The 23,393-nt window shown below is 43.4% G+C and overlaps 1 protein-coding gene across 1 annotated transcript in view; it reads right to left on the bottom strand.

The window, feature by feature from the left end:
- The window catches only part of LOC307247803 (R3H domain-containing protein 1-like), a gene marked incomplete at both ends in the record, with an annotated part of 66,429 nt that overhangs the window by 23,811 nt on the left and 19,225 nt on the right, over nt 1-23,393 (bottom strand). Inside the window, 7 exons of the mRNA XM_080023924.1 lie at nt 10,855-10,958; nt 12,209-12,360; nt 13,063-13,220; nt 18,103-18,229; nt 18,967-19,323; nt 21,902-22,047; nt 22,571-22,831. Coding sequence (XP_079880050.1) covers nt 10,855-10,958; nt 12,209-12,360; nt 13,063-13,220; nt 18,103-18,229; nt 18,967-19,323; nt 21,902-22,047; nt 22,571-22,831 — 1,305 coding nt within the window. The remainder of the gene's footprint in view (nt 1-10,854; nt 10,959-12,208; nt 12,361-13,062; nt 13,221-18,102; nt 18,230-18,966; nt 19,324-21,901; nt 22,048-22,570; nt 22,832-23,393) is intronic.

Genomic DNA, 23,393 nt, shown 5'->3' with positions numbered 1-23,393 from the left:
GCTAACGTCTTGGTGACAGATACCACAGGACACCTTCAGAGGTCTTGTGGAGTCCAGGCCTCGACGGGTCAGAGCTGTTTTGGAGGCACGAGGTGGAGCTACACAATATAAGTGGTTATAAGTGGCGGTTTGAATGTTATGGCTGATCACTGTAGAGCTCCAAAACACCGGTAGCTCAAATGATTTCACAGAGAAATTACTCAAACTTCTTCAGAATGAGGGAAAAACAATGACGATATCCAGATATTATGCAATCCCCAATTCGGCAGGGAAAAGCAGCCCTCTGTATATCATTCGTGCAGTTGGCAATGTTTGGGGCAGAACCAGTTAACCGCTAGACAGTAACACTTCTGAGGACTTTCTCTAGAGTCAGTCCCACTCCGACAGGAGAAGAATGCCTACACAGCTGGTTAGAACAGGCAAAGTTCATGGTAGGAAGGAAGGCGACTTCTCTGAGAAGGAGAAACAAAGAAGGATACTTTGGAGTCTCAAAGGCCCCGCCTTAGATCATTCGGGTTGTGCGTATGACTCATCCTGATGCTAGACCAATGGAGTACATCCAGGCAATAGAGAGCATCTCGGGTACGTCTGAGTCAGGGGAAGACCTCTACTTTTCCTTCAGATCCCCCCAACAGAAGCCTGGTTGTAAGAATTCCTGCAAAGATTAGAGATGTCCCTTATCCCTTATCACCTTAGCCCCTAAGGTGGCCTCCCAGTTAGCGCAGCTTACAAAGCCAGAGTTGAGCAGCTTATTAGAGGTTCAACCTCCGACCTCCTGTTACTTCAGTTGAAAGTTAGGGAGTAGAGAGATGATCCTCCTACATTCATGAGCCTGCTGCAGAGAAATTTGTGAACAAGGCCACCAGTCTGCTAAACAAAGCCTAGGAGCACCCAAAAATAGTCGGAACGTGCACACAGTACAGGCAGAGAAAGAAATGGAGCCTGAGTTGGCCCTACTGAGTGAACTTACAGCGCAGATTCAAGAATTCAAAACTAAGATGGGTGAGCGAACGAATCCACAGCACCAGCCGCCATTTGGTTGTCACCTAAGTGGTCGAATGGAAAAGAAAACACAGAAAAATGAGTAACACAATGACCCAGAATTGGGATTGTGACGCCGCCCCTTGTGGCCGCCTGCGTGAGCACCTCACGTCAATTATGCACATTTATGTATTTGTATGTAATCACCAGGTGTCATGACATTCACTGCATATATGTATGACCATATGTATATGTACTGTATGTGGCAAATAATCTCTTGAACTTGAAATACAGTAACAAGCGAAAGCACTAGAAGATAGAATAAGTGTAATGTCTGTGAAATGCACAGCACATGATCAGAGAACGACCATGACCCAAACCAGTTGATGCAAAGCAGCTTCCAGCCCTATATATGTTCCGTTCAAAGTGCAGTTTCCAGGGAGTCTGATAAACACTTTTTCTACCGATGCAGAGTAAATGGCCATATTGCTTCAAGGTGCACTGCGCCAGAGTTTATGCACCAGTCAGTGCGCAGGCTCAGTTCTCTCAATCAGTGCCAATAGATTACATAGTTGGACAAGTGAAATGGCAAGGACCTGGTCCATTCTCAAAAGCCCCAGGTGAAAGGTATTGCGCCATCTGCAAAAAAGACTGACCAACTCCTACGTCAAACGACATTGTGGTGATTGATGCAGCCACTGCCCGGTCACTCCCAGCTGGCGGGCTTGTACAGCTGGGTGTGCTCTCGAATGCCGATAAAGACACCAACTACTTCACAGTAGTCATTCATAATGAGTCTCAGAAGAAAACCTCCATACCAGTTGGAACCCTAGTTGAAGAAATGTATGCAGTAGATACATCCCAGTCGAACCACCTAATCGCCCAACAGATGCTATAGACCAAGATCTATTTGATTTTGGTGAAACCCCAATCTCTGTAGATTGGAAAAATTGGCTTTGCCAGAAGCTAGCTGAGAGACAAAATGTATTCTCTGTGCATGAGTGGGACGTTGACTTGGTCAAGGGGGTGGAACACCACATTTTCGCATCATTTAAAAATGGAGAATCAGAGCTTCCAAACAAGGTGTCACTTGTGCAAATCAAGCAAATATTTTTAAAGCTATGACTTGTTAATGACAAGGGTGTGGCAAACTGTGATTCTGAGATAATCACAACACAACAAAATATAGTCTATCAATAATATGAGTCTCAGAAAATCTGAAATCTGAAAATCTGTCACCAACCTCAACGGACTTCATCACGTCATCAACTTCTTCCGTTGTAACAACAACGGATATATCGTTGATCTCCCCCGGAGTTCTTGAAAATATTCCCTTTCATCGTCACATTAAGTTTGAAATCCGCTGTTTGAGATGTTCTCCAAGTCCGGAGTAATATCAGATTCAGCAGCGCTGTCATTCTCCGCGTCGCTGTGGGAGAACTGTCATCGCGGAAAATGAAGTCCAGTACGCGCTTCTAACAGTGACTTGGATCTATCGCACTGGTCAGATTAAGGTCCCAAATATGATTCAGAGCTTCCTCCACCCGCTTCGCGTAATCCATAACGATACGGAGAAGAAAGTTTTCACAGACAAGTGAGACCGAAACACCCCCGTGCTGCGCTTTAACCGTCTGTTTACGGAAGTGACGTAGGTGAGTGACGCGAACGTTTTTTCTTCTTCGTGGTTTCACAACAGTGGCTCTGAAGGGTGTAAAAGTTGTATGATTTTAAGATTGAATTCTATCAAAACGGTTTCACATTGTGACTTCACATCACATGGAATATGGATGAATGATCTTCACCTGGATGGTTGCTTTAAAAGAAACGATCGATCGCCGTTATTCGGCACTGTTCCACATCCCGTAAGTGAACTGTTTCCCCATGTAATCTAACAGGAATATTTAACTACATCGTTTAACATTTATCTACTATTTATGAATCAAACTCGGTTTTGAAAATACGTTAGAAGAGATAAACGAGATAAAAAAAACACAAAGGAACACGAATCTGGAAAAATCTCATTTTCCTCCAAGAAAGGTTATTTCAACTTATTTGGTTGCTCCTGGCGATTTAAGAAATGCGTGAGATGCCGAATTTTGCTGTGGTGGGACACATATTCCTGTATGACCCCAGACCATTAGTGAAAGGTCACGCAGATTGGTACCAGCAGACATCGACGATGTGTGACACAGCTGCTGGCATCTGGGATTTTAGGAGTCCCGTAAACCCTGCACCTTTCCGATCGGAGTTGTCAGCAAAGAGAAAGAAAGTATTAGAATCTGTATTGACTACAGAACCCTCAACAGTCGCACTTTACTGGACCAGTACACAATGCCTCGCATCAATGATGCCTTAACTGCCTGTCAGGAATCAAGTGGTTCTCGGTATTGGATCTGTGGAGTGGCTACTATCTGATAGCTATGAGGAGGACAACGAGAAGACAGCCTTCATTTGCCCCTCGTATTCTATCCATTTGAACAAGGGTTGCCGCGGGTTATCAGTGTCACTGGTGTGACCGGTGTTACGCGGGGTTCGGGTGTACACAGATTACATTACTTGCCCAACGCCCCAGTGTTGTTTTGCTTTTTTTTTTTTTTTTTTATAAAACCTATATTAACGTTCAGTGCCAACGTTCACCAACTGAAAAAAAAAAAAACAAGTAATTTGTAAAATAATAAGCGTATCACGGGAGAAGAGGAGAGAAGGCGATCTAAGGAGACCTTAGATCAGGTATAGATCGGGACCTGTCTCCCTCCCTCCCTCCATCTGTAATTTGCAAGATTCACAATTACCTGTATGATGGGAAGTCAACTGTGAAAACTGACAATAACCTGTTAATTTTAGGGACGGACCGATTTATCGGCCATACATCAGTATCGGCCGATATTCGCCTTGTTGACTGCCATCGGTCTATCGGCAAATAAGATGACATTCCCTGATGGCTGTGGCTGATGTTTATCCTGTGTTTTCCACATGTGGGAGCTGACAGTATTTTAGGTGGTAGCTGAAACACTGGTTAGCTGGTTATTCGGGTATATTTTGCTCTTCTTAGAAAATACTTCCACATGACCCGGTGTAAAAAAGATGAACAAAAGTGTTCCACAAGTAAAAAAATATGACCACAACAAAATCTCCTTTAACAAGAGTAAATCCAAAGTTAAAGTAATAAGTCCCGCAACTACAACTACGGTAAGAAAACTGTGTTGCTCCGCCTCTAAAAAAACATGACTTCCCCAGCCCATTAAATGAGAACGATGACTCAAAGAGCCACTCAAACAAGAGAGGAGTGGAGCGCATTTTAGCAAGAGTGGCTAACACTTAACTGTGTTAGTGTGTACGTAAGGAAGTACGGAGCGACGGGAAGGACAAAAAGGGTCACAGCTTGGACTACAGAAACTGCAGAGGGACAAAAAGGGTAAAAGCCCAATGACTACTTATTTGGAATAACGGAACAAAAGGCCTCAAAGACGCTTCTTAAGCTCATGTATTGTAAGACTTTAATGTATTATTAACACACACGTCTAAGGTGTTTTGGCTGCTTCATCACACATACTGTCAACTTTACTTGAGCCCGCCCAGGTACTGTATATTAACGGCTGCCAATATATTTTGCAACCCATTTTGGATTTTTTTTTATTTTTTTATCAGTCTGAGAGAATCCGTACGCCATCCGTGATGGATTTTAGAAGACGCGGACATGGCTCTGTGTCCACATCCAAGCAGGGAGTGATGCTGTGTTCATTGGACCTTGGAAAACTTTAAGTGTTGCTATGTTCAGGGGAACTCCAAAAACTGTAAGTAATGCTGCTTCAGGGGAACTCGGATAAAACATTGTTATCGGCATCGGCTATCAGCCAAATTGTTATTTTTTACTTCGATATCGGTATAGGCATAGAATTTCACATTCGGTAGATCCCTAATTAACTTATGTGCCTACTTCAGCCAAGCTTAATGCCACAGGACATCGCTGGCTTGCTTAGCCACTTATGATTTTACCATCCAGCATCGTCCCGGGTGCTACAATATTGATGTTGACCTGCTGTCCCGGCAGTATGCCAAAGGAGAGGCTAAAGTCTGGACAAACATCCTACCCTCCAGCATCAAAGCCATCTGTAAGCGAGCCTGTGTCAGTGAAGCACCAGATGCTCCTGTCAGACTGGAGGAGCAGCTAGGAGCTCCAGCATCAGCTTTAGCTGAAGCATATGCATTTCCAGAAAAACCTAAGTATGAGCACCATCGACCAGCTGAGCCCAAAAGACAGAGACAGCTCAAGACTTGGACCTAGTTATTGAGCCAGTGAAAAAATGCAATCAAAACCGATAAGGTGTTGACACATGCTAAAAGCGCTCCACTTGATACTACATTACTCATCCCTGAAGGCAGTAAACTTGAGTCAAAGGATGGAATAGTCAATAACAAAGAAACAGTCTGGATTGGAGATTGGACAGTTTGTCTTGCCTGAGAGATGCCTTAATACTGTGGTATTAAGGGCCCTGCACGACAAGTGTGGACACATGGAAGTGGAACGAACCATCAAATTCATTAAAGACAGATTTTACTGGCTGCGCATAACAACTGAGATTGAGCAGTACATTTAAAACTGTGGAAGATTTATCTCTAGAAAGACACTCCTTTGATGTGCCTTACTGTTGCATCAGATGACTAATAATGGCCCCTTGGATCTAGTCCAGGGGTGGGCAAACTACGGCCCACGGGCCACATCCGGCCCGTTGGTCTTTTTAATACGGCCCGCCGAAGATTGGTACAGATTTCATAATTATGACTGCATTCATTTGACCTTGACCTGTAATGCCTGGCGTTTCCACCAGGTGGCGCATTAGGCGCAGTGACTTGATTTTGTGGAGCCTGAGCTACTTTGTGTTATTAGTCTGCTACTACTCTGAACCCATCTGCAACAATGAGTGGGCCAAAGAAAAGAAAAGTCGACGGTGAGTGCCGAGTGTTTAATAAGGAATGGACAACTCAATACTTTTTTACCTAGGTCTGGTCAAAGGCTTCATGTCTTATTTGCCAAGAAACGATTGCGGTTTTAAAGGAATACATCATACGTCGGACACTTTTCTACCAAGCGCGCTAATTACGCTAACAACCAATCAACGCAAAACGGACGGCTACCGCTCAGAGGTTGGCAGCTGGCTTTCAGGCTCAACAAAACACCTTTATCGGACAAACTGCCATCCAAGAATCAGGCACGAAGGCAAGTTATTTGCTGGCATTCAAATTAGCAAAAGCCAGCAAGCCTTTCTCCGAAAGGGAGTTTCTCAAAGAGTGCATGGTAGAGACAGCACGTATCTTGTGTCCTGGGAGCAAGAACAAATTTGAAAAAATTTGCTTATCACGCAGGACAGTGACTCACCGTGTTGAATTAATTGACGAAGCTAGCTAGCAAGCTAAACAAAAAGCGGAGTCATTTACATTATATTCTTTGGCACTGGATGAAAGTAATGACATAACGGACACCGCTCAGCTTTTAATTTTTATCAGAGGGATTAATGACAATTTTGAGAAAACGGAGGAGTTTTTGGCCATGGAATCCCTAAAAGGGAAAACACGGGGAGAGGACTTGCATGACAGTGTGTCGACTGTCATCAAGAGGCACAATCTGCCTTGGAGTACGCTCGCAAACGTTACCACAGATGGATCGCCAAATCTGACGGGAAAAAACGTCGGACTGCTCCAAAGAATCCAGATGAGGGTGAAAGAGGAAAACCCTGAGCAGGAGGTAATTTTCCTAGACTGCATAATTCACCAGGAAGCACTGTGTAAATCCGTATTGCAGCTTGACCACGTGGTGAAGCCAGTTGTAAAACTTGTTAACTTTATTCGAGTGAGGGGACTTCCCCATCGTCAGTTTATTAAGTTTCTTGAAGAAACTGACGCTGATCACAGGGACTTGCTTTACCATTATAATGTCCGCTGGTTAAGTTTGGAGAATGTATGTCAACGAGTGTGGGAGCTCAAACAGGAGATTATGTCATTTTTGGAGCTACTTGTGAACGCTGACAAGTTTCCTGAGCTGAGTGACACAGATTGGATTTGTGATTTAGCTTTTGCTGTGGACATACTGACACACATGAAGCAACAAGGGAAAGACCAGTTTGTGCATGAAATGCATACACACGTCAGAGCCTTCAAAACCAAGCTAGCTTTATTCTCAAAGCAAATGCCAAACAAGTCATTCGCTCATTTCCCCACACTGGCTACGTTGAAAGAGACCCAACAACATGTGAAAAATACAGGAAATCACTGGATGACCTGCATGAAGAATTCTGCCGTCGGTTCTCTGATTTTGGAAAAATTGACAAGTCACTTCAACTGGTGTCATGTCCCTTCTCACAAGACCCTGAAACGGCGCCACAGGAGTTGCAGTTGGAACTGATTGATCTCCAATGTGACACCGTCTTAAAGGAGAAGTTCAACTCTCTTAAACTGGATGAGTTTTATGCTTCATTAAGCGCGGCCAAATTTCCAAACATCCAGAAGATGGCACAGAGGATGCTGGTGTTGTTTGGCTCTACGTATGTGTGTGAACAGACTTTTAGTGTGATGAACACCAACAAAGCACACCACAGATCCCAGTTGAGTGATGAACACCTCAGATCTGTTCTGAGATTTGCCACAACAAAACTAACACCAGACTGCGATGCACCGGCAAAAATGGGTGATCAACAACACTGTTCCCACTAAAAGGTAAGTGTATTAACACTATAATGCTTTTTTTCTGTTTATGTTTGATATATATGCATCTTGTGCTGACCCGACCCGTCTGTCAAATTTTAAAAGTCAATGTGGCCCCTGAGCCAAAAAGTTTGCCCACCCCTGATCTAGTCTGTACTGACTTCCTGCAGATAGAGCCAGATTCCAAAGGTCTTGCTATTGTGTTCGTAGTGACAGATCACTATACACACTATGCCCAGGCATTTCCTACCAAGGACCAAAAAGCTCTCACTGTAGCAAAGGTCCTGTGGGAGAAATACTCTACTACTGTGCATTGTGGTCTACCTGCACGCTCTGATCAGGGCAGAGATTTTGAGAGTTGGCTGATCAAGGAACTCCTGTCGATGTTTGGGATCCATAAGTCACGCACCTCTCAATAACATCTGCAGGGTGATGCCCAACCAGAATGATTCAATCTCACTCTCCTGGCGATGCTTGGTACCATGGACACCATAAAGAAGCAATGCTGGAGCTAGCATATTAGTCAACTAGTACACATGTACAACTGTACCAAAAATAATGCGACTGGATACTATATTGTTGGATGGGAAGCAAGGATACCAGTTGACATCTGCTTCGATACCTCACCTGATGGAGAGGATGAGTCCTCTTATCAGTGGTACGTCGCCTGGATGAGGAGTGAGTTGCAGAAGGCCTACAGGCTGGCCTCTGAGGCAGCTAGCAAGAGGCACCTGAGAAATAAGGCACACTGTGACCAATGTGTAAGAGATCTGCCCCTGGAAGAAGGTGACAGAATCCTTATTCGGAACGTTGGGATAACTTGAAAGCATAAACCGCAAGACCGATGGAAATCAACACCTTATGTTGTGGTGGTGAAGTTGCCAAACCTGCCAGTATACAAGATTAAACCAGAACATGGCCCTGGTGAAGTCAAAACCCTGCACCGAGATCATCTTTTGCCCATAGGTTACCTGGTTAGCATGTCCAACCCTCCCAACAATACAGGACCTGACAAAAAACTCACAAGATCACAGCATATCCAAACTGAGTTGAAGACCAACTATGTCTGCTGGTCCATCATTAGAAAGCATAGAGGGTTTCTAAAATCGCCAGGAGCAGCCAAAAAAGTTGAAAAAACCTTTTCCGAAGGAAAATGACATTTTTCCAGATTCGTGTTCCTTTGTGTTTCTTTTTGAATCTCTCAATGTATTTTCGAAACAGAGTTTGATTTATAAATAGTAGAAAAATGTTAAACCGTGGAGTTAAATATTGTCGTTAGATTACATGGGGAAACACAGTTCACTTACCGAGACGCTGAATAGTGCTGAAGAAAATGAAAAGAGGCCCCAAACAGGCTCTCAGAGCGTAGCTGGGGTAGGATTGGGGTTAGCCCACATAAAAACTCCAAGAACTTTGAAGATATTTGGCATACGCACATAAATATATTAAATGATACACCAAGGCTAATATACAGAGACTCATATTATTGATAGACGCTACATTTTGTTGTGTTGTCCGCAATTTTAAACTCCTGAATAATTCCACTTTTATAAAACATGTACTAACTGTTAAATAAAAGCCTTTTTAAAAACAAAAGATATTGTGTGTTCAATGTTCAACATTCCCTCAAAACACAAGAACAATGCAAAGATTGCCCCATTCAGCAGGGTGTCAAGTCCCCATTCAGCTGGGGGTCAAGTAGCCATGTGACAAGTAGCCAGGCTGTGTTGGTCCTCCAACCATTTGCGTTCTGAGAGCTGGCTGAATGAGGCCAAGGGTAGGGGAAAACTTTGAAGGTGATTATCTTAGAATAACACTTTGCCACACCCTTGTCATTAATAAGTTATAGCTTTAAAAATATTTGCTTGATTTGCACAAGTGGCAGCTTTTTTTGAAGCTCTGATTCTTCACTTCCAAATGGTGCAAAAAAATAAGTCAAAAGCCACCAAATGTACCTAAAGTCTGCAGTGGGTCCCACATTTCAATCTTGGTTTTCTATACTTTGATTGGATTGTCCTAAAGATAACAGCCAACCCAATTCCATTCTCAGGTAGAGGGGTGGGGCTTGTTTTGTAAACTGCTAGGTCCTGGGTGTTGAAATGCAAAAATAAATTATCACCATTAACTGAATAAGAATATTATACGAGAGCAATAACGTTCATAACTTAGTGGCTGACGACCAGCTATCCTATGGTTTGGACTTTTTGTGATCTACAAGATCTACAAGGTGAATACTAGTTTATGTATGGTTTTCTATAATGTCACTAAATGTTATAGTGCAAAAAAACAAGTTATGATGCTAATTGCGCATAGTCACTAGCTTTGCTTACATACTGTCCATTTTTCATTTGAAACCATTGATTAAGACAAGCTATTGATTTATTTAAGCTGATTTATCTGATTCAGGAGACGGACATCCGTGACTGTAAGAGTGAGAATCGGGAAAGCTCCTTTGGACCACTATTGAGAACTGTTTCCCTCCTGCTGGTGTGCAGTTGCTTTTGCTTTTTCTGTCAATATTCCCTGGATTTGTGAGTTTGTGAGTACTGATTACTCAGGCCTGCAACATGGGTTTAGTTTATATTTTGGTTTGTGTTGCAGAGAGAGAGAGAGTGTGGGTCCACATTAAATTGTTGATGTTTACATATTAAAGATGCTATGCACTCGTGATATTAGAGCTAAATTAGAGGTAACGGTTCCAAATTTAAGAGGGACCTGAAGCAGTCCTGCCAACCGTGGGAAAATAGTACCACAATAGTGTATGTGAGTTGAGCATTTGAGTTACTGCAGCAAAATGACTCCATCAGTTAGTCACACCGTAGCTGTCTCGTAACAAGACTAATCACATCGTATGCAAACTATTACTGCTAACTTTATAGTACAGTGCACAAATTTATCTGATTAGGATATACGCCTTGAAATACATAATCTCGTAGAGTCAAATGTGTACAACATGTTTACCAACTACAGATGCACCAGTTGCCATTTTCTTCCACCTAGGGGTCCACCAAGGAATTGCAAATTGTTCTTTAGGGCCAAATATGAGTACATGTGATTCATAATTTGAATTGTTTGATAGCCCTAAATGTAACGGAAACGTGGAGACATAACGGCTCAAAGGGTCCCGTCCATATTTAAGTGCATCCTCCTGAACAGGCGGGGCAGAGTGTGTACCTGCATACTGCTGCCCTGGGTGCTGCTGGGAAACGTACGTCGAGGCGGCCTGGGGAAAATGCATCTGCTCCACAACCTGAGCTGGCACGAAACTCACCGTGGAGCTGCGGAAAAACACAGATGAGAGACAAAGCCCCTCTGTTTATTGGTTTTGAGTTTTTCCCCCCCGTGCGTTCGCAGACAAATGCCAGAACCCCACAGACTCTCCAAAGGATAAATCGATAAAATAGCGCTTGTAAATTACACAATGACCAAGTGCTTTTCTTACACATTTAAAAAGTAAAACAATAAATCGGCTCGTTCTTCCTGGACAGAATGCTCTTCAGCGACACTCTACAGAGAATACAGTCTGGGCCGCAATAAAAGAAACGATTGTTTGAGGACAGGCTGGGGGACTGCTGTAATGAGAATACTTTTAGATAACTTGTGCAGTATTATTAAATGTCACATCTCGTATCCTGGTGAAGATAAGACTGAAAATTATTATTAATATATTCAGTGACAGTATAGCGAGTAAAGAATTATCATATACAAGTCACCTACAGCCAATTTCACTACATGCCTTCCACCACAATGTTTCTCGACACAACAAAAATGGAGCCGCAGTTAGTATTGAACCAGTGATGATGCAAATCATAGCATTAGCGTCACCATGGGAACCAGTGATATACAAAGCAGATTCTCACCAACACTAGGCTACCACCATTCAACCGTTTTCACCATAATTTCCAGTGTGACCCAAAACTAGGATTGCAGTTGTATGAATGGGAGTTTCACCAAACTCAGGTTGAGAAAAAGGCAGGAAGGGAGTTTTCTAATAAAGACACCTTACTTTTTATCTTAATTTCCTGCCACACGTGCACTCTCTCTTTAAGTCGGTCCGGAAAGGAGTTAACTGCAAGCCTGGACAAATATTTGGCTTATTTCGTACACACTCAAGGATGAAGAAAGGCAGATTTTGAATGTTGTTTGTATTGCTGTATGTTAAAAGAACATATTCATGGAAAGGAAATACCTTAATTCTAATTCCAATTTTAATTCTAACCCTCATTTTAAAAATGTTCACTTAAAAGAATAAAAATGTAATTGAAATGCAGGGATCAAAACGTTAACATCATTGATTACAATTTAATATAATATACAATATAAAAAAAATATAACGGGTGACATTGCAGTATTAATCTTCACAACCTAAGAATGAACCCAAAGTGAACCCAGATTGGATTAAGACAATAAACAGATTTACTAAAATTGTACTCTATGGAGGAAAATTCATTAATAAAGATTATTTAAAATAGACAATTTAGCAGGAGACTAACAGAAGAAAACCTTTATGGTCAGGTCCTGGTCCTACCTCATGGTGGCATGCTGGCTCGGCGGGAGGAGGCTGTAGCATGGCTGCATGCCGGCCATGGCCACGCCCCCCTGGGCGGGCTGGTAGGACACCATCACCGGCTGCTGGTACATCTGCTGGCCTGCCGACTGGGGGCCCTGGGGTGCGGGAACCTGCTAAAGATGGAAAATTATTTCGAAAAATAAAAATGACCAGATTTTCTTCCTCAGACCCCTACTGCCCCTTAAGTCTACAAAAAAAAGAGCCCCCTGCATCAATTAAAATCTCATTCAAATTAATGAATATTAATGTTATGACAATAAATCATTAATACTTATTATAAAAAAAATAATTATGAATTAACTAGTTATTATAGTTAATAATAATTATAAATAATAATCATATCGTACGTATGATTGTCTTTTCCTTTACGTTTTCTAAGGAGCGGTCAATGGCTTTATCACCTCTCTAAGAGCTGAGCAGAGTACCATTTAAACACTATAGCCGAAAAGTCGAGGAAGAATTCCACTAAAATGTATATTAAAGTTCCACATAAAATTAATTTAAAAAAGCATGTGGCATTATTCAGGAAACATTGACCGAGAGTACTTTCAGGGGGTTGGATTTAATTTGCAGTCCTGTTTGCTATCCCTTGGTTCCTGTTGTGCAGCGAACCTGCTGAGGCGCTAGCAGCGGCCTCCTCCATTGTACGAACAAATGCAAATCACAGACTAATCCTCCGTGTTTTATTTGGCCGGACACATGCATGAATCCAAATCTGGCTGAAACACATGTCTCCCCTCTCATTTGTGCACTTTCACCGATATCATTGTTTTTGGCAATTTTCCGCCCGTAGGAGAGGCTTGTCACCGCACCTGATACGTCGGCATTGAAGGGTAGTGGACCGTCAGCCCCTGCATCTGGTTTCCCATATTGCTCTGTTGGCCGCCGCCGAGGCTGGGGCTGGGCGTCGGCTGCACGCCCACTATGGTCTGGTAGCCTGGCGCTGGGTTCTGGATTGCGGTTTGATACACTGAGACAAAACGAGAGCGCCAAAACAGCATGACCAAACGAAAAAAGAGCCCGAAGATAAGAACTGGGCCGACAAAACGATTCCATTAGCATTTATTATTAATATGCAGCGTCAAGGAACAGATGAATAAAAGCTTTTGCGGGAGGTGCTTGCCCTTCGAGATTGTGCCGATAGAAAAATGTGTTCCAAGGCACCGGCCCCTAAAGGGGGGTGAAAAGGGGCGGGGTTAAAGTGTTTTTAACGTGTCAAGAAAAACATATTTTAGTCTGTTTTTTTCCCATGATAATGACCGTGTCCATATGTGCTTTGTACCTACTACACGTGCGTACAGCTTCGAGTGTTTTTCACACAGCCAACCCGTCCATCGACAACCATCCAAAGAGCACGTTGTAACGCTGTGGAGGAAGGAGCATGGGCTGATGTCTGTCTGCTCTGTCATTCAAAAGCTGCGTCGGGCCCATGATGGGATGATTGAGAATCCATTTGATTTAGCCCGTGGGCGTCTAAATCCGTGACCTGAAGGTAACGGTTTAAAGGACGAGCTCAATGACTGTTATTAGGCGGACGGGTACGAACGGCGCCGTGTTTTTTCGACGGCACCTTGTTAAGCCACCCCAAATTACATCCCCCGAGAAAATGACACGCGACAAGGAACTGAATGGCCTCGGTTCGGCGGATCTGCCCCGGCCGAACGGCCGATGTTTAAATGTCAAAAAAAAAAAAGGGGGGCAGTTGAGAGTAAATACCAGTGTAACACGCCCGCGTAGCTGCACGAGCGCGCGTCCTTTTTCGGGAAGGATGTTCTTTTTCAAAAGTGTAGCCGTGGGTGAAACGGATCGAGACAATGACACGTCCTCTGTGCGGGACGGTCTATTTTTAAACGCGCGCCCGTCGTCCACCTTCGCTTTGCAAACCAAGCGTGAAATTACCGCGATATGGCGGTCCCGGCTAGAGCGCTTTCGTGACCTCTTCTGCAAATGAAACAGAATTTACTTAGAGGCAACTGGCGGCCCTTAGTAGTCCCTACGTTTGTGGAGCTCGCCCGAGACGGCATACCACGTCAGTAAGAAGTTGAATCAGCCAAAACTGGTTGACTGTCGCACTTTTATTTGCACCGTGAAGAAAATCCATCGTTTCCACTTCCGGGTTCACGCTGGTCTTAGATTCCGAAATGGTGAAACGCACGTCGGAATTTGGGCGTGGACGACCGTAGCCCATTCAAAGATGAAGACTCTCATCTCGTCAGCCATAAAGATATTCCCCAGGGGCGTTGCCGGAGATGGCGCCCGAAGTGACCTTGCAGAGGCTGCAAGGCCCTAGACCTAGTTTGCCGCAAAGCCAACAGTACCGTTTCGGGGTGGCGTGTTCGCTGAGGAGCAAGGGGCTGAAAAAGAGACCGGTTCACTGTGAGAATCATACAGGCCTCTCAGGCAGCGTTCCGGCCCCGCATCCCACCTCTCTGTGTCCGTTCCCGGTCTTCCGCTTAAAGTCCAAAAAGACATCTGTACCCGTGGACACCTCCAATTCACCTTCTAGCTCTGTCTTTGCATCTCAAACTTTTACGGTCATCTTTTTGTGCGTTAATTTAAAATAAATAAAATCATATATATATATATATATAGAAATAAAAGGAAAATATAAGTCTTTGAAGTCCTTTTTCCTCCTCCCTACTTCTTTGGGAAATAATTACTGCACTTTTCGCATTTGTAGAGCAGTGGAAAAGGCGGCTACATTTGTCTGCAGACTCTCCCCTGGGCTGCCAGTGGGGAGACCGTGGTCGCAGCCTGCAGATGACAGAATAGTGCCGCAGCCAGTTAGCCAAACCTGTGTGCGTGTGTGTGTGCGTGCATGCGTGTGTGCGTGTAAAAGCGTGAGATGGATGATAGAGATCGGTTGAGCAGGCGCTAACAATCCGGAGTCCTGCGTTTTGGGAGTAAACAGAATACAGAATAATGGGGCTGACTCCCGGGGAGACATCTGTATCTATATGAAAAAACAAAACAAAAGAAAAAAAAAAAAAAATTGAATAGATTCAAAGCGAGGGAGCCGACGGCAGCGGGTGCGGCGGGCTGCCGTTTCCTCGACGAAGAAATGCAAATATCTATAATTTGCCAGAGCGGCGCAGATGTACGGTTCAGATTTAATTGCTGTTATCGAAGCCGCTGAGAGCTCTTGACGCAGCGAGATGCAGCGGGGCGCTCAACGACGGTGAAAACTGACAGAGTCCATTGTGTTTGTTTCAAATAACTTTAATGACGGACGTCGGCTTCCTTTCCACCAGTCTGTGTTTACCTATCCATCTACATTTATGCATCCATTTAAATGCATCCAATATCTATCTACATAAATGCATCCATTTCGGCATAGGTATCTACTATATATTGATATCAATGGATAAAACCACAAATGTTGAAAATAAGTTTCTGACCTCACATTTTTCAAGGGAAAAGCGTTCCTCTCCGACTCAAGACTCGTGTTATTTCAAATGAGGAAATCCGTTCCTCACCGCCTGTGGAAAGAGTTGCCGCGCGCATTTTCCTTTCTACCAGAATGCTCTCTGCACAGGGAGGGTTACCAGTTATGGATTAGCTGTGTGACATATTTAGGAGATTAAGTGATCATTGTGCCACAGTGTATATTTTCTCGTGTGTTTTAACACGTTTTCGTTTTCACCCTCCCACACATATTTTAAGTGTGGGAGTTCTGCATCCAGTTATGCATCAACTGGGTCAATCTCGTGAAACCACCAAAAAAAAATGTCCCAAATTAGTTGATACCATACACATATTCACAGAGAATGTGAAATAATTCATTTGTATTATCCCAAACCGTCTGAGCAAAAACACATTGTTACAGTAATGAATTACATTACTGTAACAACATAGAATGTCATATTATTTAAATAAATATTAATTATATTAGTTTTCAACATGACAAAAAAAGTGAGGGAATGTAGTGATGTATACTTTTCATTGCACTGTCATTGTGTGTCATTGTCTATTTTATGCCAAGCTAAGCTAAGCTAAAGTGCATTCATTACCAAGTGGGCCATATAGTAGGCATTGTGTACTTTAATTTTGTAGCGTACAGTCTCCACAAACTGGATCCTATCTGGCCTGGTCAGAGTGTCCAGGAGCCTGTACTTTGAAGTGAACAGAGACCACCAAACGGAAAAATGTTTATTACCATGTTTTAGAATACAACTATTATGAATTATATCACCCGATCTATATAACCGTAATGCACAATTATTCTGGTGAAAGTCCAAAGACTCTACGATATCAGATGGAGTTTATATGGAGTTGTAGATCAAATGTGTTTTTTTCCTGGACCTCTACCGCCATCGCGTAGTGGGATAACATGCCCCCTTCACCCCCTTTGTTCATTGATCAATGTGTTAAATTGTTGTACTCAAATCAAGTGATGGATGTTTTATGCTTTCTGTTATTATTGATACAGATATGAATTTGTTATATCACGCCGTCAACGATCAATGTTTGTGTGGATTTTTTGAGTATTCTGCGTAAACTATCAAATTAGATAAATAAGGAATTAGCCACGGCACATCGGTCAGAGAGGACGTGACGTCACAGGGGTGTCTCTACGCGACAAGCCCCTTCTGATAATAAGTGCCGAGAACTCTGAAGCCCCAATCTTTTTGCTAGTATCCCCCCCCCTTATATCAACTTTTAAACATATTTGTATTTTTCTTTATTCTATTCATCATTTTATTTTCATTTACAAATTGTAGTTTTTATCAACTGAAAACTCTCTGGTTCATGAATGCACACAGCGAATCTGTTGTATTTATTTTTATAGTCACCAAAGTTCTTGAGAAATTTAGTTTAGATTTCTCGAGTTAATAATAGCTTTGTACTTATTGTCGGCCACTGATGGTGTTGCAAGTTTATTTTGAAGCGAGTTAGGAAAGTTAATAGCCGAATCCACCCACATCAACCCTTGAGACCAACTCAGGTGTTCTATCACCCAACACTGTTGAAACGGCGCCTCCTACCACCCAAAGCTCAGAGAATAACCAAGTGAGACCGTGACTCTGCGCTCCTGTGGAGCTTTCTGCTGAAGCGCATCGCATCCAAGGGAATCTCTAGATTAGAACATAGGAATTATATTCAGGCTCCCGTTATTGTTTTCTTATCTCATAAACGCACACTACCTATTACCGCCAAATCAGTTTATTTCCCAGTTAATGGTTTTATTATTTGTTTTATTGATTTGTTATTTAATCTGTTTTCATTTCTTTATTTTACCTTTAATTACCAAGTATTTAAGATATAAATAAAAGGTTGTTGTTTGTGATGTTTAGCTCCAAGTAGTTACTTAATATCACTGAAAGAGTAGGACCACACACTTCAGATAGGAGATTGAATAATTATGCAATATCTGCTTCATATAATCTGGTTTTTGCTTAAATTAAACATGTTAGCTCCTCTCAAATAAACAAAGGAGAGTGGGGCCTCAACGAGACAATTATTAATCATTAATTATATTATTATTTTTTAGATAATTATTAAATATTAACCATTAGTGTAGTGGTAACTCTACAATATTTAAATGAATTATTTCACATTCTCTGTGATTATGTTTATCAATTAATTTCGGACATGTTTGATGGTGGTTTCATGAGAGTGACCCAACTGCCGCACATTTTTTGGAGATGAAATGATCGGCGAAGACAGCCGCAAAAAAACGATACGACCACATCAAATCGATGTCTGCCTGAAAATGAAATTCCTCAAAGAGCTAAGTTGTTCTTTTCAAGAGTCTGAGAAGAAAGAGACTTCCTGAAGGACAAAAACACATTACAGCGCTTATGTAACGGTGACTTCTGTGTTTCTTCGAGAGTGTGTGCATGGGTGTGTACCTTGTTGTTGGGGCAGGGTCTGGCTCTGAGGGAAGTTATAGGGCTGAGGTTTGGCAGGCGTCCGGTACTGCTGCTGTTGGCTGGAGCATTGTGGGTAGTGGGCCGGGGCGCAGTAACACGTGGTCACCTGCAGGGGAAAGATAATGCTACTTTAAGTTCAAGTTCAAGAGGTTATTTGTCTTTAGAGAGAATACATAGTACAACATAGTATATGGTGCCTTACTGAAATCATTTTGAAAGTTGTTATATTTTGATGAAGCACTTCACTGAACGGTAAGAATGGCGGTCTACTAGGTACTACAACCTAGAACCTGACATTACCATGAACTGAAACTTGCAAAATCCCGCTTGAACTCTAAATATGGGGAGGTCACTCATAGAGAGTGGATCGAATGTAGATGGCTGAGTGGGTGTTTTTTTTTTTTGTCGATTTTTTTTTTTGTAATCCCCCGTAATCAGGGATGGAGGCGCACTGACGAAAACATTGGATCTTTGAAAAAAAAAAAAAAAAGAGAAGAATCAAAATCAAGCAAAATAAATAAAGGAATAAAAAATATGAAATATATGAATAAATCATCATTAATAGAGACAAAATAATAACAGATAAATTATTACATACAAAAAAGTAATAATAATGATAACTTGTAATTTCAGGATGGTTGTTAATGTAACGTTAACACAAATGGAACCTCACAAAATCCCGCTTGAACTCTATTAATAAACGGCAAGCTCACCAAATATTACAATTTGTCTAACGATCTGAAACCACTTGGTGTGATTAATGTAAAAATCAATCAATCAATAATATACAATCATGGAGGTAATCTGGAGATAACGTGGACAAAGCAGACGTGAGTCACCTACTTGCTGAACTGGCGGCTGGGCGTAAGCGTGCTGCTGGACGAGCGAGTGGCTCAGGGTGGACGGGGCAAAGGACCCGGGGCCCGGGGTGTTGCCCAGGTAGGCGGGGGCGGCCGGGGTCGGTGAGAGCTGCTCGCCCACTTGCAGAACCCCTGGGTGCCCCCCCGAGGGCCCCGCCACCAGGTAGCCAGCCACCTGCTGTGGAGGGGGCCCTTGCAGCACCACCGCGGAAGGGTGGGGCTGGTGGTAGTGGCGGTGCACAGCCGGGCAGCGGTTGACGTCGGGAGTCGGTGCCGGGGTGTCTGCCGGCGGCTGCCGCACCAGAGTCATGTGGCCAAACTGGGAGCTCAGGGCTTCAGACTGGAACGAGGGGGAGGAACATGCAAAGAGTTTTAATGCGGAGTCAAAGTCGAGATGGGAATCTGCAGGGTGGGGTGGAATGGGGAGAGCCGAGCAGGTGCAGTTTCAAAGCATCGGGACGGTTCAGATAGTGCCGGGTAAACAAATACTACCGGAGGGTTTGAGATATGCAGCAATACTCCCGTACAAATTAACTCTGTTTCTGAACCGATTTGGAAATTGTACAATCATTTTCTACTAAAATTAACAACCCTAGCTAACCCTCACCCAAATATTTCACTTCCGTATTAGAGTTCATTTGATGTGAAATATTGATATAATGCACGTCAGACAACGCACCGAGAAGTTGGTAGCGATTATTTAGTTATGTATAAAATCTCAATATATACTGTAGATATCGGATCGCATGGTGAGCCATCTCATCAGTATCAGATCAAACCTTTATTGACTGGAATCCTGACCCTTTGTACTGAAAAACCGTCCGCCCAAAAATACCCAGCCCTAATGTCTGAGCAAACGCTGTGGGAAGGCAAAATTGACCGATCAAAACCTGGGATCAGACAGTGAGGCGTCGTCGATCTGAGGAGGGTTCAGGTCACTCCCAGCGAGCTTCTTTTTTGGGCGGTGGGGGGAATCGCACCCTCCAGTCATGGATTATTCAGCCGCAACATCTGGCGTTGCATGAATTATTAACTCCGGCTTTTTACGTGGGCATAATTAGCGGCAGAAGCCCGCCTCGGGCTAAAAAGCAGGTCAGGAATCAGGCTAAGCGGATGCATGATCTATATAAGAGGGCAAGTGCCGTAATTGGATGCACCTTCCCATCAAAATAAACTCCGCCCCACGCAAACGAGCGGAAGCGGCGGCTAATTAGGGGATAATGTCATGCGACGGCGGCTACAAAAGGATTCATATTAAATGGCCGAGATGACCCGTGTCAGCCTCTTCAATGTATTCCTGGGAAGAACCGTCGTCGGCTGGTCGGTCCAGAGCAAAGGTGTCAGAGGCGACGGCCGGCAGAGCGGAATTATTGGACGTGTTCTTGTTAGAAAGGGCGGGAGGCGAGACAGTGTTTCCCTGTGTCGCACTAACTTCTATTCATGTAAATCCCTTTTGAGTTGCATGTGGGGTATGAAAGACGCTACACAAATATAGACTATTATTATTATTATTACTTGTATGATTATTATTGATGTTATTATTTTGTCCACAAAATGAACGGCTTAGGACACAGCGACTCCAACGGCTTACGTTTTCACACTCAGTTCTGGGTTCCTCTCAAATTTGCTTTACATCCTGACTGACATCTCTACACAGTGTCCAGTTCATAGCAATTGCCAACGGGTGTAGTATTCGATAATAGGTGTAATTATATAAGTATATAATAATAAGTACCACGATTAAAACAGGTCAGTGCTGGAAAGCGCAAATTAATCTGTCGCCAAGTGGAATATGTGGCAGTCAAATCTGTGAAAATGGGGGAGGAGGAGGAGGAGGAACATGTCATGTACCACGGTGTGATGCTGGCTGGGGCAGCCAGGCAGGAACAGAGAGGGGAGGGGAGAATGATGTAGAGGAGGCAGAGGAGGAGGAAGAGGAGGAGGAGGACAAGAGGCCGCCGAGTACTGGATGGGCTCGGAGGACAGCTGGAGAGAGGGACAGAGCAGCTGAGGAGGGAAGGGCAGAGAAAAAACACACGGGAATAAGAGAGGACCAAACGGAAGGACAAAAATGTGCCAGAGGGGAGACGGTTCGGGGGGAGACTCAGAGCGACAAGTTCTGTCTTGGACTCAAAACTTTGAAGGTTGTTATTAAGGTTGCTGTTATTATGTCATTATTTCGTGGTAATCCGTAACATTCTTTTGTTAAAAAAATCCCATATGTCACTGTTTAAAAACTCTTACTTTATAAGAAAAAGCCATTCACTGTATTTTCTGTTATGGACGTCACCTCTATGCTCGCCTCTTTTGTACTGTTGGTGGCAAGGTCCGCCTTTCCCGGCAAGGAGGCAAAGATCGGGCACGCGCAATAAGTAGGTGGTTGGTCGGTAAACTGTCAATGGAACGCTCACACAAAAAAAAAAAGGACATAACCCTCGGATGAAAATTTAACCCCACCACCTCAGGCGACCAAGAACAAATAACCCCACATCAACCGATCAGAGGAAGGCAAACTTTGGAGAAAATAATGTGACCAGCTATGAGTGAAGCGGAGGGGAAACAAGATCGTTGAAAAAACAAAACAAAACAAAAATGTTGCAGTCGCAAATGGAATACTGGTACATGTGCTTGTAGTGCATGTACCAGTACATCACCAAACACAGAAAATCTTATGGATCGCCAGTAACCGGAGGTGTGAATCATTTTAACGGCTTCATTGAAGAGGTTGAAGAATAATGAAAAATAAAGGAAAACTGTGATAATAATAATAATAATAATAATAATAATAATAATAATAATAGTAATAACGTTATAGTAAGAATGGAACCGTAACAATGAAACAAACACAAAAACCCATCACTCACGGGTTCCGGCGTTTTTTCAGAGCGTTTTATTTTAGGAGAGAAAACATAACTGACCTGCGCGTGAAAGTGATTGGCTGGCTGTTGCTGGGCAACCACATGGACTGGCTGTTGATGAGAGGGCTTCCCCTGCTGTGTGTTGGATGCGGGGGCGGCAGTGCTGTAGACCACAGCCCCCCCGTCAGGACTGACGAAAGGCTTGCCTGTCAGGAAGAACCACACCGGTATGAACTGTTCAAGTGTGATAATACCAGGGCATAACTAACTAGATTCCTACAGAAAAAAGTTTTAAAAGCCCTCATCATCTTAGAGGAACACCACAAATCTGGCAACCCTGGCTCTGGTGTTGACCTTCACGGACAAAATGAGGAACCGTCAAACTAGTTTGTACACTGGAAAAAAACGAATGACCTAAATGAGCCACCCCCTCCATAACCTCGCCTCGGTCTAAAGGCAAAAGCAGGCGTATGACTGTGCCCCCGAAGAGAAAAAACGCTGCTGGTCAGGGTTACGAAAGAAAGAAAATCCCTCAGACAGATTACATTAAAGTCAGAGATCATGGAAGAATGGATAGTTTTTTTTTTTGCTCTGCTGCTGGGGTTTTAGTTGACTAGGCTGGAAAAAAAACCTAACCATCTGATCATTTCCATTCCCAGCAGACAGCAGTAGAGGCAGGCTGGTCCTAGCTTAGCGTAGTAAGCATCTCCACCTAGCAGCTCCACCCACCTGTATGTGGGTTGAGGAGGACGGCGCCGGGCGGGAGGCCGTTGGCAGCCTCCAGGGGCAGCACGTAGAAGCTGGCGGCTGCCGCCTGAGCCGGCGGGGGGCAGGGCTTGGCGGCGTCGGGGAGCCTGGGCGCCCGGGCGTCGGTGAAGGGACGGGACACGGGCGCGCGGGCGGGTCTGGAGGGGGGCGTAGCGAGGAGGGGAGGCTGGGGGCGGGACAGCGAGGTGGAGGAGGAGCCAGCGCTGCTCGACAACTCCGAACCTGAAGGGCAAGACGGGGACGTGACGGAGAGGCTTCTCCTGGATTCCGGTTTTACTTAGTTTCTCTAACGTTGCTTTGGCATGGATTTAACAGTACAGTACAAAATAGGGCAAAATTAAGTATCTTTGACCAAAAAATGTGTTATCGTATTTAGTTTAAGGTGGGTTTGATTGAATCTAAAAATCATAAAAACCTGTTAATTTGGTTGCAACATTGATCACATCGGTTTATAATTTCCCTTAAATTTGGATGTTAAGTAATAATTGTGATAGCTCTACTCATTATGTCGCTCGGATTTTTTAAAACCCAAACAAAGTGACAATATTTTTAAAAATCAAAAAAAAAAAATAATAATTAAATTAAATTAAATAAAAAGTGAGGCTTCATCTGGGGTATTAAAAAAATGTGTGTGCCGACTAGTAAACCGGCTAAAACTCAATTTGACGACAGTGCGATCCTTTTAAGATGTGACAGCAAAGCCAAGGCTTTCCAGTTGTAAAGATTTCCTGGCGATACCTCAGTGAATAAAAGAAAATGTGGAGAAAAAAAAAAATCCCAGAGC

The sequence above is a fragment of the Zeus faber genome, assembly GCF_960531495.2.
Source record: "Zeus faber genome assembly, chromosome: 2".
NCBI classification, from domain to species: domain Eukaryota; kingdom Metazoa; phylum Chordata; class Actinopteri; order Zeiformes; family Zeidae; genus Zeus; species Zeus faber.
Note: the sequence above shows the minus strand (reverse complement) of the source record. Positions and strands in the feature narration are given on the sequence as shown.